The sequence below is a fragment of the Engystomops pustulosus genome, chromosome 8 (genome assembly GCF_040894005.1).
Source record: "Engystomops pustulosus chromosome 8, aEngPut4.maternal, whole genome shotgun sequence".
In the NCBI taxonomy this organism is placed as follows: Eukaryota; Metazoa; Chordata; class Amphibia; order Anura; family Leptodactylidae; genus Engystomops; species Engystomops pustulosus.
In genome coordinates, this window is record NC_092418.1 from 32,654,213 (window position 1) to 32,674,396 (window position 20,184).

Below are 20,184 nucleotides of genomic sequence, written 5' to 3' on the forward strand. Positions count from 1 at the left end.
CATCACTATGGTGCATCTCTCAGGTACATTACTGTGACATCACTATGGTGTATATATCAGGTACATTACTGTGACATCACTATGGTGTATATATCAGGTACATTACTGTGACATCACTATGGTGTATATATCAGGTACATTACTGTGACATCACTTTGGTGCATCTCTCAGGTACATTACTGTGACATCACTATGGTGTATATATCAGGTACATTACTGTGACATCACTATGGTTTATATATCAGGTACATTACTGTGACATCACTATGGTGTATATATCAGGTACATTACTGTGACATCACTATGGTGTATCTCTCAGTTGCATTACTGTGACATCACTATGGTGTATATCTCAGGTACATTACTGTGACATCACTATGGTGCATATATCAGGTACATTACTGTGACATCACTATGGTGTATATATCAGGTACATTACTGTGACATCACTATGGTGTATATATCAGGTACATTACTGTGACATCACTATGGTGTATACATCAGGTACATTACTGTGACATCACTATGGTGTATCTCTCAGGTACATTACTGTGACATCACTATGGTGTATATCTCAGGTACATTACTGTGACATCACTATGGTGTATATATCAGGTACATTACTGTGACATCACTATGGTGTATATATCAGGTACATTACTGTGACATCACTATGGAGCATCTCTCAGGTATATTACTGTGACATCACTATGGTGTATATCTCAGGTACATTACTGTGACATCACTATGGTGTATATCTCAGGTACATTACTGTGACATCACTATGGTGTATATCTCAGGTACATTACTGTGACATCGCTATGGTGTATATCTCAGGTACATTACTGTGACATCGCTATGGTGTATATCTCAGGTACATTACTGTGACATCACTATGGAGCATCTCTCAGGTATATTACTGTGACATCACTATGGTGTATATCTCAGGTACATTACTGTGACATCACTATGGTGTATATCTCAGGTACATTACTGTGACATCACTATGGTGCATCTCTCAGGTACATTACTGTGACATCACTATGGTGTATATCTCAGGTACATTACTGTGACATCACTATGGTGTATATATCAGGTACATTACTGTGACATCACTATGGTATATATCTCAGGTACATTACTGTGACATCACTATGGTGTATATCTCAGGTACATTACTGTGACATCACTATGGTGTATATCTCAGGTACATTACTGTGACATCACTATGGTGTATATATCAGGTACATTACTGTGACATCACTATGGTGTATATCTCAGGTACATTACTGTGACATCACTATGGTGCATATATCAGGTACATTACTGTGACATCACTATGGTGTATATCTCCGGTACATTACTGTGACATCACTATGGTGTATATATCAGGTACATTACTGTGACATCACTATGGTGTATATCTCAGGTACATTACTGTGACATCACTATGGTGTATATATCAGGTACATTACTGTGACATCACTATGGTGCATATATCAGGTACATTACTGTGACATCACTATGGTGTATATATCAGGTACATTACTGTGACATCACTATGGTGTATATATCAGGTACATTACTGTGACATCACTATGGTGTATATCTCAGGTACATTACTGTGACATCACTATGGTGTATATATCAGGTACATTACTGTGACATCACTATGGTGTATATATCAGGTACATTACTGTGACATCACTATGGTGTATATCTCAGGTACATTACTGTGACATCACTATGGTGTATATCAGGTACATTACTGTGACATCACTATGGTGTATATCTCAGGTACATTACTGTGACATCACTATGGTTTATATATCAGGTACATTACTGTGACATCACTATGGTGTATATATCAGGTACATTACTGTGACATCACTATGGTGTATATATCAGGTACGTTACTGTGACATCACTATGGTGCATCTCTCAGGTACATTAATGAGACATCACTATGGTGCATCTCTCAGGTACATTACTGTGACATCACTATGGGGCATCTCTCAGGTACATTACTGTGACATCACTATGGTGCATCTCTCAGGTACATTACTGTGACATCACTATGGTGTATATCTCAGGTACATTACTGTGACATCACTATGGTGTATATATCAGGTACATTACTGTGGCATCACTATGGTGTATACATCAGGTACATTACTGTGACATCACTATGGTGTCTCTCCCAGGTACATTACTGTGACATCACTATGGTGCATATATCAGGTACATTACTGTGACATCACTATGGTGTATATCTCAGGTACATTACTGTGACATCACTATGGTGTATATCTCAGGTACATTACTGTGACATCACTATGGTGTATATATCAGGTACATTACTGTGACATCACTATGGTGTATCTCTCAGGTACATTACTGTGACATCACTATGGTGTATATCTCAGGTACATTACTGTGACATCACTATGGTGTATATCTCAGGTACATTACTGTGACATCACTATGGTGTATATATCAGGTACATTACTGTGACATCACTATGGTGTATATATCAGGTACATTACTGTGACATCACTATGGGGCATCTCTCAGGTACATTACTGTGACATCACTATGGTGTATATATCAGGTACATTACTGTGACATCACTATGGGGCATCTCTCAGGTACATTACTGTGACATCACTATGGTGTATATATCAGGTACATTACTGTGACATCACTATGGTGTATATATCAGGTACATTACTGTGACATCACTATGGTGTATATATCAGGTACATTACTGTGACATCACTATGGTGTATATATCAGGTACATTACTGTGACATCACTATGGGGCATCTCTCAGGTACATTACTGTGACATCACTATGGGGCATCTCTCAGGTACATTACTGTGACATCACTATGGTGTATATATCAGGTACATTACTGTGACATCACTATGGTGCATCTCTCAGGTGCATTACTGTGACATCACTATGGGGCATCTCTCAGGTACATTACTGTGACATCACTATGGGGCATCTCTCAGGTACATTACTGTGACATCACTATGGTGTATATATCAGGTACATTACTGTGACATCACTATGGTGCATCTCTCAGGTACATTACTGTGACATCACTATGGAGCATCTCTCAGGTGCATTACTGTGACATCACTATGGGGCATCTCTCAGGTACATTACTGTGACATCACTATATGGCATCTCTCAGGTACATTACTGTGACATCACTATGGGGCATCTCTCAGGTACATTACTGTGACATCACTATGGTGTATATATCAGGTACATTACTGTGACATCACTATGGTGTATATATCAGGTACATTACTGTGACATCACTATGGTGCATCTCTCAGGTGCATTACTGTGACATCACTATGGGGCATCTCTCAGGTACATTACTGTGACATCACTATGGGGCATCTCTCAGGTACATTACTGTGACATCACTATGGTGTATATCTCAGGTACATTACTGTGACATCACTACGGTGCATATATCAGGTACATTACTGTGACATCACTATGGTGCATCTCTCAGGTACATTACTGTGACATCACTATGGTGTATATCTTCGGTACATTACTGTGACATCACTATGGTGTATATATCAGGTACATTACTGTAACATCACTATGGTGTATATCTCAGGTACATTACTGTGACATCACTATGGTGTATATATCAGGTACATTACTGTGACATCACTATGGTGTATATATCAGGTACATTACTGTGACATCACTATGGTGTATATATCAGGTACATTACTGTGACATCACTATGGTGTATATATCAGGTACATTACTGTGACATCACTATGGTGTATATCTCAGGTACATTACTGTGACATCACTATGGTGTATATATCAGGTACATTACTGTGACATCACTATGGTGTATATATCAGGTACATTACTGTGACATCACTATGGTGTATATCTCAGGTACATTACTGTGACATCACTATGGTGTATATCAGGTACATTACTGTGACATCACTATGGTGTATATCTCAGGTACATTACTGTGACATCACTATGGTTTATATATCAGGTACATTACTGTGACATTACTATGGTGTATATATCAGGTACATTACTGTGACATCACTATGGTGTATATATCAGGTACATTACTGTGACATCACTATGGTGTATATATCAGGTACATTACTGTGACATCACTATGGGGCATCTCTCAGGTACATTACTGTGACATCACTATGGTGTATATCTCAGGTACATTACTGTGATATCACTATGGTGTATATATCAGGTACATTACTGTGACATCACTATGGTGTATATCTCAGGTACATTACTGTGACATCACTATGGTTTATATATCAGGTACATTACTGTGACATCACTATGGTGTATATATCAGGTACATTACTGTGACATCACTATGGTGTATATATCAGGTACATTACTGTGACATCACTATGGGGCATCTCTCAGGTACATTACTGTGACATCACTATGGTGTATATCTCAGGTACATTACTGTGACATCACTATGGTGTATATCTCAGGTACATTACTGTGACATCACTATGGTGTATATATCAGGTACATTACTGTGACATCACTATGGTGTATATCTCAGGTACATTACTGTGACATCACTATGGTGTATATATCAGGTACATTACTGTGACATCACTATGGTGTATATCTCAGGTACATTACTGTGACATCACTATGGTTTATATATCAGGTACATTACTGTGACATCACTATGGTGTATATATCAGGTACATTACTGTGACATCACTATGGTGTATATATCAGGTACATTACTGTGACATCACTATGGTGTATATATCAGGTACATTACTGTGACATCACTATGGGGCATCTCTCAGGTACATTACTGTGACATCACTATGGTGTATATATCAGGTACATTACTGTGACATCACTATGGGGCATCTCTCAGGTACATTACTGTGACATCACTATGGTGTATATATCAGGTACATTACTGTGACATCACTATGGTGTATATATCAGGTACATTACTGTGACATCACTATGGTGTATATATCAGGTACATTACTGTGACATCACTATGGGGCATCTCTCAGGTACATTACTGTGACATCACTATGGGGCATCTCTCAGGTACATTACTGTGACATCACTATGGTGTATATATCAGGTACATTACTGTGACATCACTATGGGGCATCTCTCAGGTACATTACTGTGACATCACTATGGTGTATATATCAGGTACATTACTGTGACATCACTATGGTGTATATATCAGGTACATTACTGTGACATCACTATGGGGCATCTCTCAGGTACATTACTGTGACATCACTATGGTGTATATATCAGGTACATTACTGTGACATCACTATGGTGCATCTCTCAGGTGCATTACTGTGACATCACTATGGGGCATCTCTCAGGTACATTACTGTGACATCACTATGGTGTATATATCAGGTACATTACTGTGACATCACTATGGGGCATCTCTCAGGTACATTACTGTGACATCACTATGGTGTATATATCAGGTACATTACTGTGACATCACTATGGTGCATCTCTCAGGTGCATTACTGTGACATCACTATGGGGCATCTCTCAGGTACATTACTGTGACATCACTATGGGGCATCTCTCAGGTACATTACTGTGACATCACTATGGTGTATATATCAGGTACATTACTGTGACATCACTATGGTGCATCTCTCAGGTACATTACTGTGACATCACTATGGAGCATCTCTCAGGTGCATTACTGTGACATCACTATAGGGCATCTCTCAGGTACATTACTGTGACATCACTATGGGGCATCTCTCAGGTACATTACTGTGACATCACTATGGTGAATATATATGGTACATTACTGTGACATCACTATGGTGTATATATCAGGTACATTACTGTGACATCACTATGGTGCATCTCTCAGGTGCATTACTGTGACATCACTATGGGGCATCTCTCAGGTACATTACTGTGACATCACTATGGGGCATCTCTCAGGTACATTACTGTGACATCACTATGGGGCATCTCTCAGGTACATTACTGTGACATCACTATGGGGCATCTCTCAGGTACATTACTGTGACATCACTATGGGGCATCTCTCAGGTACATTACTGTGACATCACTATGGGGCATCTCTCAGGTACATTACTGTGACATCACTATGGGGCATCTCTCAGGTACATTACTGTGACATCACTATGGGGCATCTCTCAGGTACATTACTGTGACATCACTATGGGGCATCTCTCAGGTACATTACTGTGACATCACTATGGGGCATCTCTCAGGTACATTACTGTGACATCACTATGGGGCATCTCTCAGGTACATTACTGTGACATCACTATGGGGCATCTCTCAGGTACATTACTGTGACATCACTATGGTGTATATATCAGGTACATTACTGTGACATCACTATGGTGCATCTCTCAGGTGCATTACTGTGACATCACTATGGGGCATCTCTCAGGTACATTACTGTGACATCACTATGGGGCATCTCTCAGGTACATTACTGTGACATCACTATGGTGTATATATCAGGTACATTACTGTGACATCACTATGGTGCATCTCTCAGGTACATTACTGTGACATCACTATGGAGCATCTCTCAGGTGCATTACTGTGACATCACTATGGGGCATCTCTCAGGTACATTACTGTGACATCACTATAGGGCATCTCTCAGGTACATTACTGTGACATCACTATGGGGCATCTCTCAGGTACATTACTGTGACATCACTATGGTGTATATATCAGGTACATTACTGTGACATCACTATGGTGCATCTCTCAGGTGCATTACTGTGACATCACTATGGGGCATCTCTCAGGTACATTACTGTGACATCACTATGGGGCATCTCTCAGGTACATTACTGTGACATCACTATGGGGCATCTCTCAGGTACATTACTGTGACATCACTATGGGGCATCTCTCAGGTACATTACTGTGACATCACTATGGGGCATCTCTCAGGTACATTACTGTGACATCACTATGGGGCATCTCTCAGGTACATTACTGTGACATCACTATGGGGCATCTCTCAGGTACATTACTGTGACATCACTATGGGGCATCTCTCAGGTACATTACTGTGACATCACTATGGGGCATCTCTCAGGTACATTACTGTGACATCACTATGGGGCATCTCTCAGGTACATTACTGTGACATCACTATGGGGCATCTCTCAGGTACATTACTGTGACATCACTATGGTGCATCTCTCAGGTACATTACTGTGACATCACTATGGGGCATCTCTCAGGTACATTACTGTGACATCACTATGGGGCATCTCTCAGGTACACATGTGTTTTTTAATACAAGATAGTACGAGTTTGCTGCTGGACGCCATTAGTTCATATCCTGGATTGAAGGAATTACAAGCGCTGCTCAATCCATATTCTGCTTTTTGGACACCCCGTACACATTAGGTAGTTGGTCAGTCCCACAGTTGGTACGGTCCTCTTACATGTATAGATTATGATAGAGTTGTGGAGTCCATCATACAGCATTGGGGGCAGCGCTGTCACAGCTGCAGATGCCGCCTCCTCGGACCCCACAGCTGTGCAACCGGGAACAAACCCCCCGCTTGTCCTGGATGAGAAGCTGTTTATTTACTCATCTCCATTCTCTGGCCCCGACCCAGCTGCGTCCACCCTCACACCGACGCTGGGGGACACTCCTCAGCCATCGTAGCTGATTCTCCAGTAACTTATTATCTGAGATCCTAAAGACTGGAGAGAGATGGGTGGGGAAGGAAAGCTCGTTAGGGTGACTGATTAAATATTCATAAGATAATTCCATACTTTTACATTTCAACACCCCCATAAATTCGCAGCTGGTGAATGGGAATAAAACAGGAAGCAGACAGCGCCATTATCTGTATAGTGGTCAGACCAAGTTACTGCAGATCAGCTACCATTAAAGAGGTTTTCCAACAATGAAAAGTTAGGCCCTATCCCTATCAGTGGTGGTCTCAGTACTGAGACCCCTACAGATCACGTCAGACCCCTCGACACTCCTTCAGACCAATGGAGTAGACGGCTGTGTATGACTGTTCTGCTCCATTAATCTCTATGGAGCTGATGGAGATCACTGAGCGCAGCGCTCGGCAATTTCAGCTCCATAGAGATTAATGGAGCAGAGGGTTCTTGTGCGGCCGTCTGCTCCAATATTCAGACAGAGAGTCAAGGTGTCCAACGGAGGAACGTGGGACCCCACGTTATCTGTTTGGGTCTCAGCACTGAGACCCCCACTGATCAACAAGTTAGGCCCTATCTTGTGGATATCCTGTGGGCCTAACATTTCTTCATAGGAAAACCCCATTAAGTTAAACCGGCTGGTATATGTGTGCCCCTTCTGCACTATACATATACTATGCCTTCTATACCAATTGTTTTATAGTCATAAACTTTTTGGTGAAAACCCCAAGAATGAGATCTTTTACAAATCCACTGTCTATCCATTTCTTTACAGTGAATCGCACTGTGGCGTGATTCACTAAGAACGTGCACCCGATATCCTGCATGAGTTCACCTTCCTCCTGGTGCATGTAAGTGCATTGTCTTGCGACACAGTTTGGAAGTTAAATCCTGCGCTCAGTCCGAATCAGTCAGATCTTCCAACGGCTAACCCCCCCTATATTTGTCGCTTCGAGGTCAGCGCAGCTGCGCCAAAATCCAATCCCAGCGCAGACACCTGTTTAATGCCTGTCACAGCCGTGCAAAACTCGAAAATGTCAAAAAGTCTGACAAAAGTGCGCGCACAGACCCTTAGTAAATAAGCCCCACTGTGCTTTGTGTGTAGTGTCTTGGATCATAGGAACATTGAACTTTGGACATTGGTGGACATTAGAATATTTCCCCTATTCATGGGAAAGTAAGCACTTTTACACAATGGGGCACATTTACTTACTCGGTCCTGCGCGTTCCCCGATCCGTAGCGTGCGACGATAATGCACTGTGCCGTGATCAACTTACATCATGCGCCAGATATTCTGCATGTGTCGCTTCCCCTGATCAGGTCTGCCAGAGTTCACCATCTTCTTCCCAGTGCATGTGCTTGGCTTGCGACACAATTTTAACATTAAATCCCGCGGTTTGTCCGAATCTGTCGTCTGGCGGCCACCCTCAGATTTGTGTTGCATGAAAGCCAGCGCGATCTGATTTTGGCGCGACACAATGCCTTTCTAAATCCCTGTCCCAGTGGTGTGATCCCCAAAAAGTCGGACAACCCGACGGAAATACGGCTCCGGGACCCTTAGTAAATAAGCCCCAATCTGTTTATTATCGCTGTATCTGTACAGGCAGTCCCCAGGTTACATACAAGATAGGGTCTGGAGGATTGTTCTTAAGTTGAATTTGTATGTGAGTCGAAACTGTATATATTATAATTGTAGATCCAGACAAAAAAATTTTTGGCCCCAGTGACAATTGGAGTTTAAACATTTTTTGCTGTAATGGGACCAAGGATTATCAATAAAGCTTCATTACAGACAGCTTACAGCTGATTATTGCCATCTGGGACTATAGTAAAGCATTCAGAAAGCTTCACCAGAGGTCAGAGGGGTCTGTCTGTAACTATGGGTTGTCTGTAAGTCGGGTGTCCTTAAGTAGGGGACCGCCTGTATAGACATGTAAAAAGGGTTTGTGAACACTGAGGGACATTTCTGACTGTGTATCTCTAAAGAGAAGTCTGTAATTTTCCACAGCAATAGAAGACATTTTTTTTACAAGAGAAAAGCAGACTTGTTTACCAGAAAAGCCGGCAGCTTGACCTTTAGAATGACAGGTGAAGTCTGGAAAGTTGTTTCTGCCATAGAATATTATGGGGGCTCAATGTAAGTCTATGGGAGAACACTTTGTCATTGTTTGTGCTGCAATAGAAGGAAAGTCCCAGTCCCTAGTGTCTTGCATTTAGGGAACAGAGGTTGTTGGAAAAGACTGCAATTTTACCGGAGCAACCAGAAGAAGAATCTGATACAGGGATACTCTGCTATAGACCCTCTGCTCCTGCCTGTTGTTCAATAAAGAACCGTGAGTTATTTTGCACAACGTTGTCTCCGTCTGATCCCTGGATATGGCTGTTACCACCACGGGCCATCCATTACCCAGGGACTTATCTTACTGACACTCAGGGGTTGCCCTAGGGAGAACCAGTACATCAGCCTCTCCCTCCATATTCCTTGCACACACCACCTGCTGTAGACCTGCCAGGCTGTGGGACAGCCCTTCGGTCCCCATAACAAGCACCGTGACATCAGCGTGCCTAGGCCGCAATTGCCAGCCACTCCGGTATTCTGGGCCCCGGCTGCCTCCAGGCCCCGTTGGGGGATGTTGCACAATGATTATTTAAGGTTACTATGAAGATCAGCAGATCTCAGTATTGTCACCATTATTCTTCTTGATAAACCAATCCATGTTTTTTTCTCTTTTTCTTCAGAATATGAGCTGGAACAACCGTCCTTACCTGCGAGTTATAAATCCAAAGGAACATCGCTGATTTCCGTGAGTACAAACACACAGATTGCCCTAGCGGCAGGGTCAGCGGCGGTAAGATGTCACAGCGCTGCCATCTACTCATGTTTTTGGTGTTTACAGTAATAATAAAGGATTTTGCTTTTGGAAAATTGTGACTCACGGAGGAAGATCATTTCGACACTTGTGTTTGTCTTCCTGTGAATGTGATAACATAATGATAATCGCACAGTCCATACAGCCTGCTCTCAGCGTTGTTATCCACTGAGGTTACACTGGGGTTTAAAGCCCAAATCTGTAGGATGGGTCATTCATAGTTGATCAGTGGTGATCAGCTCATCAGTTGTTTGACCCTATGGTTGGAGTGTGAAGCAGACGGCTCCGTCCCTAATGTATCAGCAGACCAGCCCTCCATTTACAGATGATCTAAACACTATGGGCACAGCTACATCTGCCTCCAACCATGGTGTATACATCTTGCCTACAGACATGTACACCCCAGCAATCAACCTTTAATGGCCAGTCCTGTCCCCTTATAGAGTCCGTGTGTCATCCGTATATTATTGGCTTTTGGCTGGAAAATGATGTCACTAGCTTGTCCCAACTCCTTGAATGTCACACGATTGTGTTAAATAGCAACCAATCCACAAATAGGGACCGTATGCAGATGACACCTCTATGTCATCTATGTCACAGACGTCTATTTGATTGTAAACACGAACAGGAAAAAGTGAACCACAAACACGAGTAGGATCTTCTCTTTAAAGCAAATCTGACATCAAATTCAAGCAGGATAAATCAGGGGCACTTAGATCCAGGCGCTGTGACTCTTGTTCTATCTTGTAAAGTCAACTTTTAAAACTATTCTAATGAGTCAGAAGAGCTCCTGGAAGTGTTAGCACATCTCCTCTGTGCTGTAGCTTCATGGGCTGTTACACTGTCCCTCCCTCTGCTCCCTTAGCACTTCCTCCTCCCTCTGCCTGATGTAATATCACTGCAACAGAGGAAGTGTCAGCACACATTTGGAGGGGGATAGTGCTACTTGCACAGTGTGACGGCTTGTGAAGTTGCAGCATGGAGTGCCACTGGTTATGCCAACTTAATTTGCCAAATTGCTAATCTCCAACTTCAAAATATTGTTCATAGTACTGATCTTTTCATATTGGGAATAGATACCCCCCATAAATCAGGGTGTGAATCCCTGCACCCCCTCTAGCTACACCCGGGGGCATAACTACAGCAGTAGCAGCCATAGCAGCTGCTATGGGGCCCACAGTGTCAGGGGCCCCATCATCTGACCCGACAAACTGGAGGATGTGCACCATTATGTACATATTATGCTGCACATTGTACATATATGTGATGTATATATGCTGTAAGTGTATGTATACGAGGTATGGTGTGTAACACAAGTGATTATATTAATAAGTACCGTATATTTTTGAAGTGGGAAGGGGGGCCCCATTCAGAAGCCTGCTATGGGGCCCTGCCTCTCCTAGTTACGCCGCCTACACCCCATTATTCTGTGCACATCAAGCCCTCATAGTAGTCCTGGACATGAGAATGGCCCCGCTGGCTTAGAAATATTGCCAGGCATTGCTTTCGTAACCACTAATGGATACTACCCACGTTCCAGGTTTTTGCCCACAAACTTTTGGATAATACTGCAGTTCCCACAAAGCAAAACCTCATAATAGATGGGTCCCATGATACACTGATAGTAGTTCCCACACGGTCCTGTCAATCACATAATAATACGTACCATTAAATTCATGCCCCTTATTAATATTTATAGCTTGGGAATATAGCTGTAATGTGCTGACTGAGCAGAAATGATCAATGGAAGTGTTGGCAACTACATTGTTAATTGTGATGTAATCGATATTGGGCACAGGATATGAATAGTATATGAATTGTGTCTACTCCACTAAGAGATGTAATATAGGTAATAATCATATACAGGTAAATATATCATAATATTATTTGATTTATTTATACAGGGAAAATATAATCAACTCGAGGACGTCATATGTGATGGGATATCATCCGCGGGAATCCCTGACCCTAAGACATGTAAGGGAATGACAGTAACTAAAAATTTTAAACATTTGTGACATCTTGATATTTTTTGGTTTTGCTTTATCCTTGTGAAAGATAACGTCAAATTGCACTTGGTGTCTGATATAGTGCAAGAAGAGATGAGCACATTGTACATAGTGTCCTACCTGCAGGCAGCATGTTATAGAGCAGGAGGAGCTGAGCAGATTGTACATAGTGTCCTATCTGCAGGCAGTATGCTATAGAGCAGGAGGAGCTGAGCGGATTGTACATAGTGTCCTACCTGCAGGCAGCATGTTATAGAGCAGGAGGAGCTGAGCAGATTGTACATAGTGTCCGATCTGCAGGCAGCATGTTATAGAGCAGGAGGAGCTGAGCAGATTGTACATAGTGTCCTATCTGCAGGCAGCATGTTATAGAGCAGGAGGAGCTGAGCAGATTGTACATAGTGTCCTATCTGCAGGCAGTATGCTATAAGGCAGGAGGAGCTGAGCAGATTGTATATAGTATCCTACCTGCAGGCAGTATGTTATAGAGCAGGAAGAGCTGAGGAGATTGTATATACTATCCTATCCGCACGCTGCATATTATAGAGTAGGAGGAGGTTAGCAAATTGTACATAGTGTCCTATCTGCAGGCAGAAATCTCTTTTTTGAAGTTCGATGGCAACTACTCCCAAATTTTACTACAAACAATATCACTAATGGCAGAACTAGGATTTTCTATACAGGAATAAAGTGGTATACAGTCCATAAAAGCATAGAGGGTGCTCAATCCCTAGAAAAATGTATTCCAAATTGTAGGAAGACTACTCACCCAAAATTCTGTTGTATTTTCCTCTTTTGACTTGTTCCTTTATTGATAAAAATACATTACATACCAGGGGAGAGGGAGTGATGCATGACAGTGCTCTGCAGGCAGCATGTTATAGACCAGGAGTTGCTGAGCAGATTGTACAATGTGTCCTATCTGCTGGCAGCATGTTATAGAGCAGGAGGAGCTGAGCAGGTTGTACATAGTGTCCTATCTGTAGGCAGCATGTTATAGAGCAGGAGGGGCTAAGCATATTGTACCTATTGTTCTATCTGCAGGCAGCATGTTATAGAGGAGGAGGAGCTGATCAGATTGTAAATAATGTCCTATCTGCAGGCAGCATGTTATAGAGTGGGAGGAGGTGAACAGATTGTACATAGTGTCCTATCTGCAGGCAGCATGTTATAGAGTGGGAGGAGGTGAACAGATTGTACATAGTGTCCTATCTGTAGGCATCATGTTATAGAGCAGGAGGAGCTGATCAGATTGTAAATAGTGTCCTATCTGCAGGCAGCATGTTATAGAGCTGGAGGAGGTGAACAAATTGCATACAGTGTCCTATCTGTAGGGAGTATGTTACAGAGCAGGAGGAGCTGAGCACATTAAATATGTATAATTGCCATAATGGAAGCTGTTCATACAGGTAAGTGTAAGCAGAACAGCCTCTTCCATGATGTTTATGCCTAGTAGGATCTATTGGCAAGGACTGTCATCCTGCGACAACCCTTCTTAATAAAGTCAATAATGATGTAGTCCAGTAGTTATGATGTTATGCAGCACAGGGAATCAAAGTTACAATGTAAGGAAATGTCACAAAACTTTCCACAAAAAAAACCTGCCATGTGTGAATGTACCTTCTAGTATTTCATAAGGATATAATTAAATCCAGGTATTTATTTTTACTCTCTCCTATTAGGTTCACCTCGGGAATATTTGGAAAATTCCATATTCCCAGTGCTTCTCCCAGGAATAGCTGAAATGCTGGCCGAGGCAAAGAAGGAGAAGTGCTTTATAGTGAGTATTTCATGTAACATGTGATTTACTGTACTGAGCTCTTCTTCTGATCGAACAATGTCACAACAGTAACCAGGACCAGTAAGGTTCGAGGGAGCCTGTCAGGGCGATATGGTCACTAAACCAACTACAAATCCTTAGTAACCTGTGGTTTAGTGTCCCAAATCTTTCTATAACATCTCAGTCGCTTTAACAGAACAACAAATGTTTATATTTACTTAGCGTTAAGCCTGATGAGGCGCATCCGACTTCTCCCCGGTGATCCTGGCGCTGCGCCATACTTCAATGATGCCAGCGTAGTATACCCGAGCTTCAGTGTGCATGTACCGTACCTACAGGGCATGCTAAGTGGGTGTACCCTCCTGTAGTGGGGGGAAACCATAGATGGGACCACTACATGCTGCTATGTGCAGGGGCGTAACTAGAAGAGGCAGGGCCCCATAGCAGACTTCTGAATGGGGCCCTCCTTCCCACTTATACATATTTGTATACAGACACATGCAAGTTACAATCATACATTTTTTACGCTCATGCACACACATATAGAGAATATACACACACATACAGTGCCATATACAAACATACAGCATATATACACACACATACAGTATATACAGACACCACACACCATATACACATACAGCATATACACATCACATGTATGTTATATACATATTATTCTGTACAACATCCAGCATAATATATATTTAATGGTACACATCCTCCACTCTTTAGTGTGTCAGGTTAGAAGACAGGGCCCCTGGACACTGTTGGCCCCATTGCAGCTGCTACCCCTATAGTCACGCCCCTGGCCATATGGTATTTGATATGTTGCCTTGCAGCTATTCATATGAATGCCTTGGAGGAGCCAAGTCTTCTTGTCCTTTTCTGTGGCACCTCCAGGGTGGTTCTGAGTGGACTATATGCCCGTGTACTGGGATTGTTTTGATGTGACGACATAGCAGAGCCATAAGCCAAAGATATTTTGTAATGACTCTCTTAGGCCTCTTTCTGTGGACGTTGCCTATAGGTGCGAATCATCACAAAAGGACGCAGGCCATTCTTCAGTTTTCTTTGATTTCATAGATTTTGCCATTTGGTTTGATCACTGGTGACACACGTATGACTCTGATCTTGACATTTGTCCTCCTTGGGGACACTGAACCAATTGTCATGACCCTGCACTGGATTTCCATCCTGTTCCTCCGTCCAGGACCTCTGGCTTATCTGACTATGCCTCATCTTCCTTTGCTTCAGCTGTCACTTAAATCGCTTCTATGACATCTGCAATATGTAGGCCCCCTGCGGTGAAGAACAATACTTTCCACACACAAAGAATCCGTCCGCTTTGGATACGAACCTTTTGTGTAGATTTTAGTTTTCTCTATATATGAGCTAGTCTGAAATGATCACATAATACTCCAAATAAGGGTAATTTTAGACAATAATAATATATGTGATATAATTAAATAATAATCTGTGAGCACTGGATCCGCTCATTACTATGAGAAACAGCCTTATAGGGATCTACACGGCTGTATGACAGCACAAGAGATACATGGTTCATTCTCATGCACATTATAGTACATGTCCTGTGATTTTCTATTACGTGGTTACCATCTTATACTGATGGCCATGCTATGCTTATATTGGGGACAGAATGTATCTTGGCTCGCGATAATAGGATGTTTGACTGGGATACGCAGAAGGTTGATGAGCTGCCTGTGACAGTCCCCCTTATAAACATGGATACTCAGCTAATCAGAGTGAACGTGTTTCCACATCACTCATCACTCAACTGATGAAGAGCCCGGTCCGGGCTCGAAACGCATCTCGCTTTATATAAGATAAAGGTTTTACTCTGAGTATCTGGTGCTGCAAATATCCTGGAGACACCCTACCCATCCATGATACACGCTCCCTAGATGACTCCCCATCACGGAGACCAGGAAGGCTGCCGGACTCCACCTAAACTCGCTAACGTGTTGTACAGGAAAAGGTGAGCACAACGAGTTTTAATATAAGCTGAGATATCTTATACAGATTTCACACATGTGGCGTCCACTCTGCATCTTTTCTTCTTTTTGAGCTTGAATAGTTCAGCCAAAATTTGCTGATTTAGTCGACATACATAGGTTCATATTGGGATCCTCGACGTGCAGAGTGACTGACGGGCATCAATAATTTCCATACTATCATAGTAGATAAGGCTGAATAAAGCTGCACTTATAGAGTGTTGATCCAGAGGATTGATGCTAATTGGACCATAGTAGGGAACAAACACCTTCCAATTCAGTTGATCCCTGGATCAACTTCTGATATTATTCCCATTATTTTTGCTCTCAAGAAAGTATCAGCCATCACAACATTTTGTGCCATCAAGTTCCATGGTCTCACTGCTATTACAGTAAGTAATCCCCATTCCTCAGAATATGTCGGATCTATAGGTAATAGTTATTAGTCGTTGGGAGCTATCACTCCTTGAACAGTAGAGGGCAGTGCTGATGAGAAGGTTCCTATCTATGGAGAGTCTCATGCACCCGGAATACAGATTGAAGGATTGTGCCCAAAGACGGCAGGACTGATATTATAGCATTCACTCATTGTACTATGGGGGATAAATCTGTATTGATTTCATTTCTCGCTCTTCACGTTCTGTCAGAGATTGAATATAAATGTAAATAAGTTCTGGCTGCCTCGGAGCATCTCATGATCATGAGATTTGGTCCAACATAACAGGCGCATGACACTTACATAATGTCAGCAGCAGCTTCTGAAGGAAACAGCAGATGCTAAGACAGACGTTCTCCTGCCCTACAACAAAGGCAATCGGACCAAACAATGGACTGATACAAGAAGAGGATCTATTCAGGAAAAATATTATGAAAGAGCAGCACAAAGTGGTACAGAAAGTCCCGAGACGTTGTGAGACTCCTCCACCAGACCATTGTTTACTTGTCATGTTATTTAGAGACGTTCTCTGTCTCGGGAACTTTTCCCAAGACAAACCATGGAGCATTGGTCGTGGGAAGAGCGAGCAGCTTCCAGAACAAAGCACATCACCGGCACCTGTCATCACGGGGAACAATACACGGACTGAGCTAAAGATATAGAAAATATAGGCGATGGCTGGAAGCAGGTGCAGGGAGGATTGTTAATATATGCGATGGGATGACTTGGTAATGAGGTGGTCTCACTGCATATGGGGGCTTAATTCTGACTTGTGGTTGGGCATCAGCAAACCTTCTTGCCGATCCCTTTCCTCGGTTTAGTTTGCTTGAGAAAGAATAATCTGAGACAGACTGGTTGCTGCTTGGCAGCCCTCCATGGCCATGTTCACCTCCATAGTTATTGGGATGGGAACAAAACCTGCACCTTTGACTGTACCCAAAGGGATCCTGTCAGTGAATGGTGATGATGTGTTGTGGTTTCCACTTCTAACAGAGCCCATGATGCAGTGGTCCACAACACCAAAGGCTGCCATAGTTTGACGCCTCAGTGATATGTATTGGGACATTGCTCTGGGGGACATAGCAATGGCTGCCACTAGCCCATGCAATGATGGGGTAGGAGTACAATATGGGGTGTAGATTTGCTTTGGATTAAAACCGACGGTTGAGTCATAGGGGGTATTTAGCAATACCCAGATTTCTTAATACCCTGATGGTATTATTTATCAGTACCCAAATGGCAAGATTTCTTCCCCACCCTCTATGCAACCCCCACGCCAAGTGTTCACAGAATGGGCCAGGTTATTATAGCGCAATTCAACACCAAGCAGGACCTGGCATAGAATTAATTTGGGCACATGATTAACGCTGGAGCCCCCTAGTGTATCCTGCTTGACATGTGCCCGCAGGGAAAGTATCATGACTGGCACATGATTTGCTACATAGAATCATATGGGGATAGGTGGGATTTCAGCTGGAGCACTGTACGCCAATCTTTATATTCCTGGAAATGTTGCACCTGATATACTAAGATGCTCCTGTGTCTTAGTATATGTGATGCCCAGGTTCACTCTATGCCAAGTAGTGTCTGGTGCAGAAGTGTGCTATAACCTGCACCAGGAACCTGGCACAGGCTATATTTAACAAGCCACCCAGACCACTTGGCGTTAAGGCGGAGGGAAAGTTCCAATTCTTGCTCATGGTTTTTCATGGCTTGTACAACAGTTTTTCAGTCAAGAGAAATTCTCCCCACAGCCTTTTTAAAGGGAACCTGTCATCAAGAAATCATTCCCCAAACTTTTTCTGCCTTCGTCTATGTTGGCCCGCCATCCGCCACATGGCCTCACCCACCACCAATTGGCGCCACCCATTGAGGGGTGCGTAAAATGGTGAGAAGATCTGCAGTTTCCCTCTCAGTGCTCACTGCTAAATTCACCACGCAGGGAGAGGGGCAGCATCCTGGTAAGGACAGAGAGAGGACTTCTTGTTTAGGCTGAGATGTGAAGAGACACTGAGCTGTCAGTCAAAAGAAGGAGGCTGGGTTCCCTGTCAGCTTTGGAGAAAATTGACTCGTCTCTTCAGAAGTTGACTACTTATTTGCGTATCAGAAAAACGTCTGTAATTAATGCACATTGCTTTGGTGGCAGATCATTTTAGGTGATATACAAGAGACTCTTAACCCTTTATCAGCAGGTAATACTGGTGTGAGGGGTAAAATTCTGTCTTCTTTAAGGATGGACAGTGAAGAGTGATGAGACATAAAGGTGTACTTCTACCTTCTTGCTTATGATACCCTATGCAGAGGATAGGAGATTAAAGTCTGATCATTGGGGTCCTGACTTCTGAGAGTCCCAGCAGTCACAACAATGGGGTCCCGCCAGTCCCCTAAATGGTGCACCTGGTTCAGCGGTGCTGAATTAACTGTTATAGCATCTACTGCTTACAGTCCCATATAAGTGAATGGAGCACATTGGGGCACATTTACTTACCCGGTCCCATTCTTGTGATTGCTGGGGTCCTATTGAGTATAGGTCATAATTTTAGCATGTGGATGTGATTACGATATATCTCCTTATCTGACCAGTTATATACCATTATCTGTCATTGATTCATTCACTACAGATGAATCTACTCTGGGTCATACTCTCATCGCCTGCAGCTTTTGCTCAGAAATTCTTTTCCGGTGACTTCAGTAAAATAATATTTTTATATGACTTACAATATCGCCCTTCATTACACAAGTGTCACATGATTATACGGAGTCCAATTTAGGCAGACCCTCCAGAGATCTTTCCGCCAGCCCAGGATGGAGGTGTCCAGCCTTTACATCATGTGCTGATAGCCGGAATATATAATTTTTCTTTTATTTTTGTGTTAATTTGGAAATTTTCCAGAACTTTTTTTTTTTTTGCAGAATGACTGATGCAGCTGCGCCATTCTTCGCGGCCCCATCCCATCACCCAGCTGATAATTGGGCCCCTGAAAGACTTAATCATAGGTATTATGAAGAACCATCATGACTTGAAGTGTTTCCTCTCACTGGGCGAGCCCCACCATTTTCCAGCAGCTTGATCTGATGTTTGGCATTAGCCGAGACGCAGGATGCTAATTATTTCTATGGCTGCTTACATCTCAGGAAACTGTTCCCGCAATCATTTCCCTATTTCTTTCTCATTGGACTCGTCAGTACTGTGTGATTAGTAAAGCAAATTAGTAAATCAAATATTCAAATTTAATTTGTCACATTTATAAACATATGGACCTCCGAATATAATGTATATAGTCATCATGGATGTTTGATCCAGAGTAGGACAAAAACCAACCCCC

The 20,184-nt window shown here is 42.5% G+C and overlaps 1 protein-coding gene across 3 annotated transcripts in view; it reads left to right on the top strand.

Moving 5' to 3' along the window:
* Nucleotides 1-20,184, top strand: part of IQCK (IQ motif containing K) — an 80,145-nt gene that overhangs the window by 6,236 nt on the left and 53,725 nt on the right. For all 3 annotated transcript variants that reach the window (XR_011849343.1, XM_072120604.1, XM_072120605.1), the window contains exons 2-4: nt 10,488-10,552; nt 12,523-12,595; nt 14,310-14,407. Coding sequence is in view for 2 of the 3 variants with exons in the window: in XM_072120604.1 (XP_071976705.1) it covers nt 10,488-10,552; nt 12,523-12,595; nt 14,310-14,407 (236 nt within the window). In the remaining variant the exon portion in view is untranslated. The remainder of the gene's footprint in view (nt 1-10,487; nt 10,553-12,522; nt 12,596-14,309; nt 14,408-20,184) is intronic.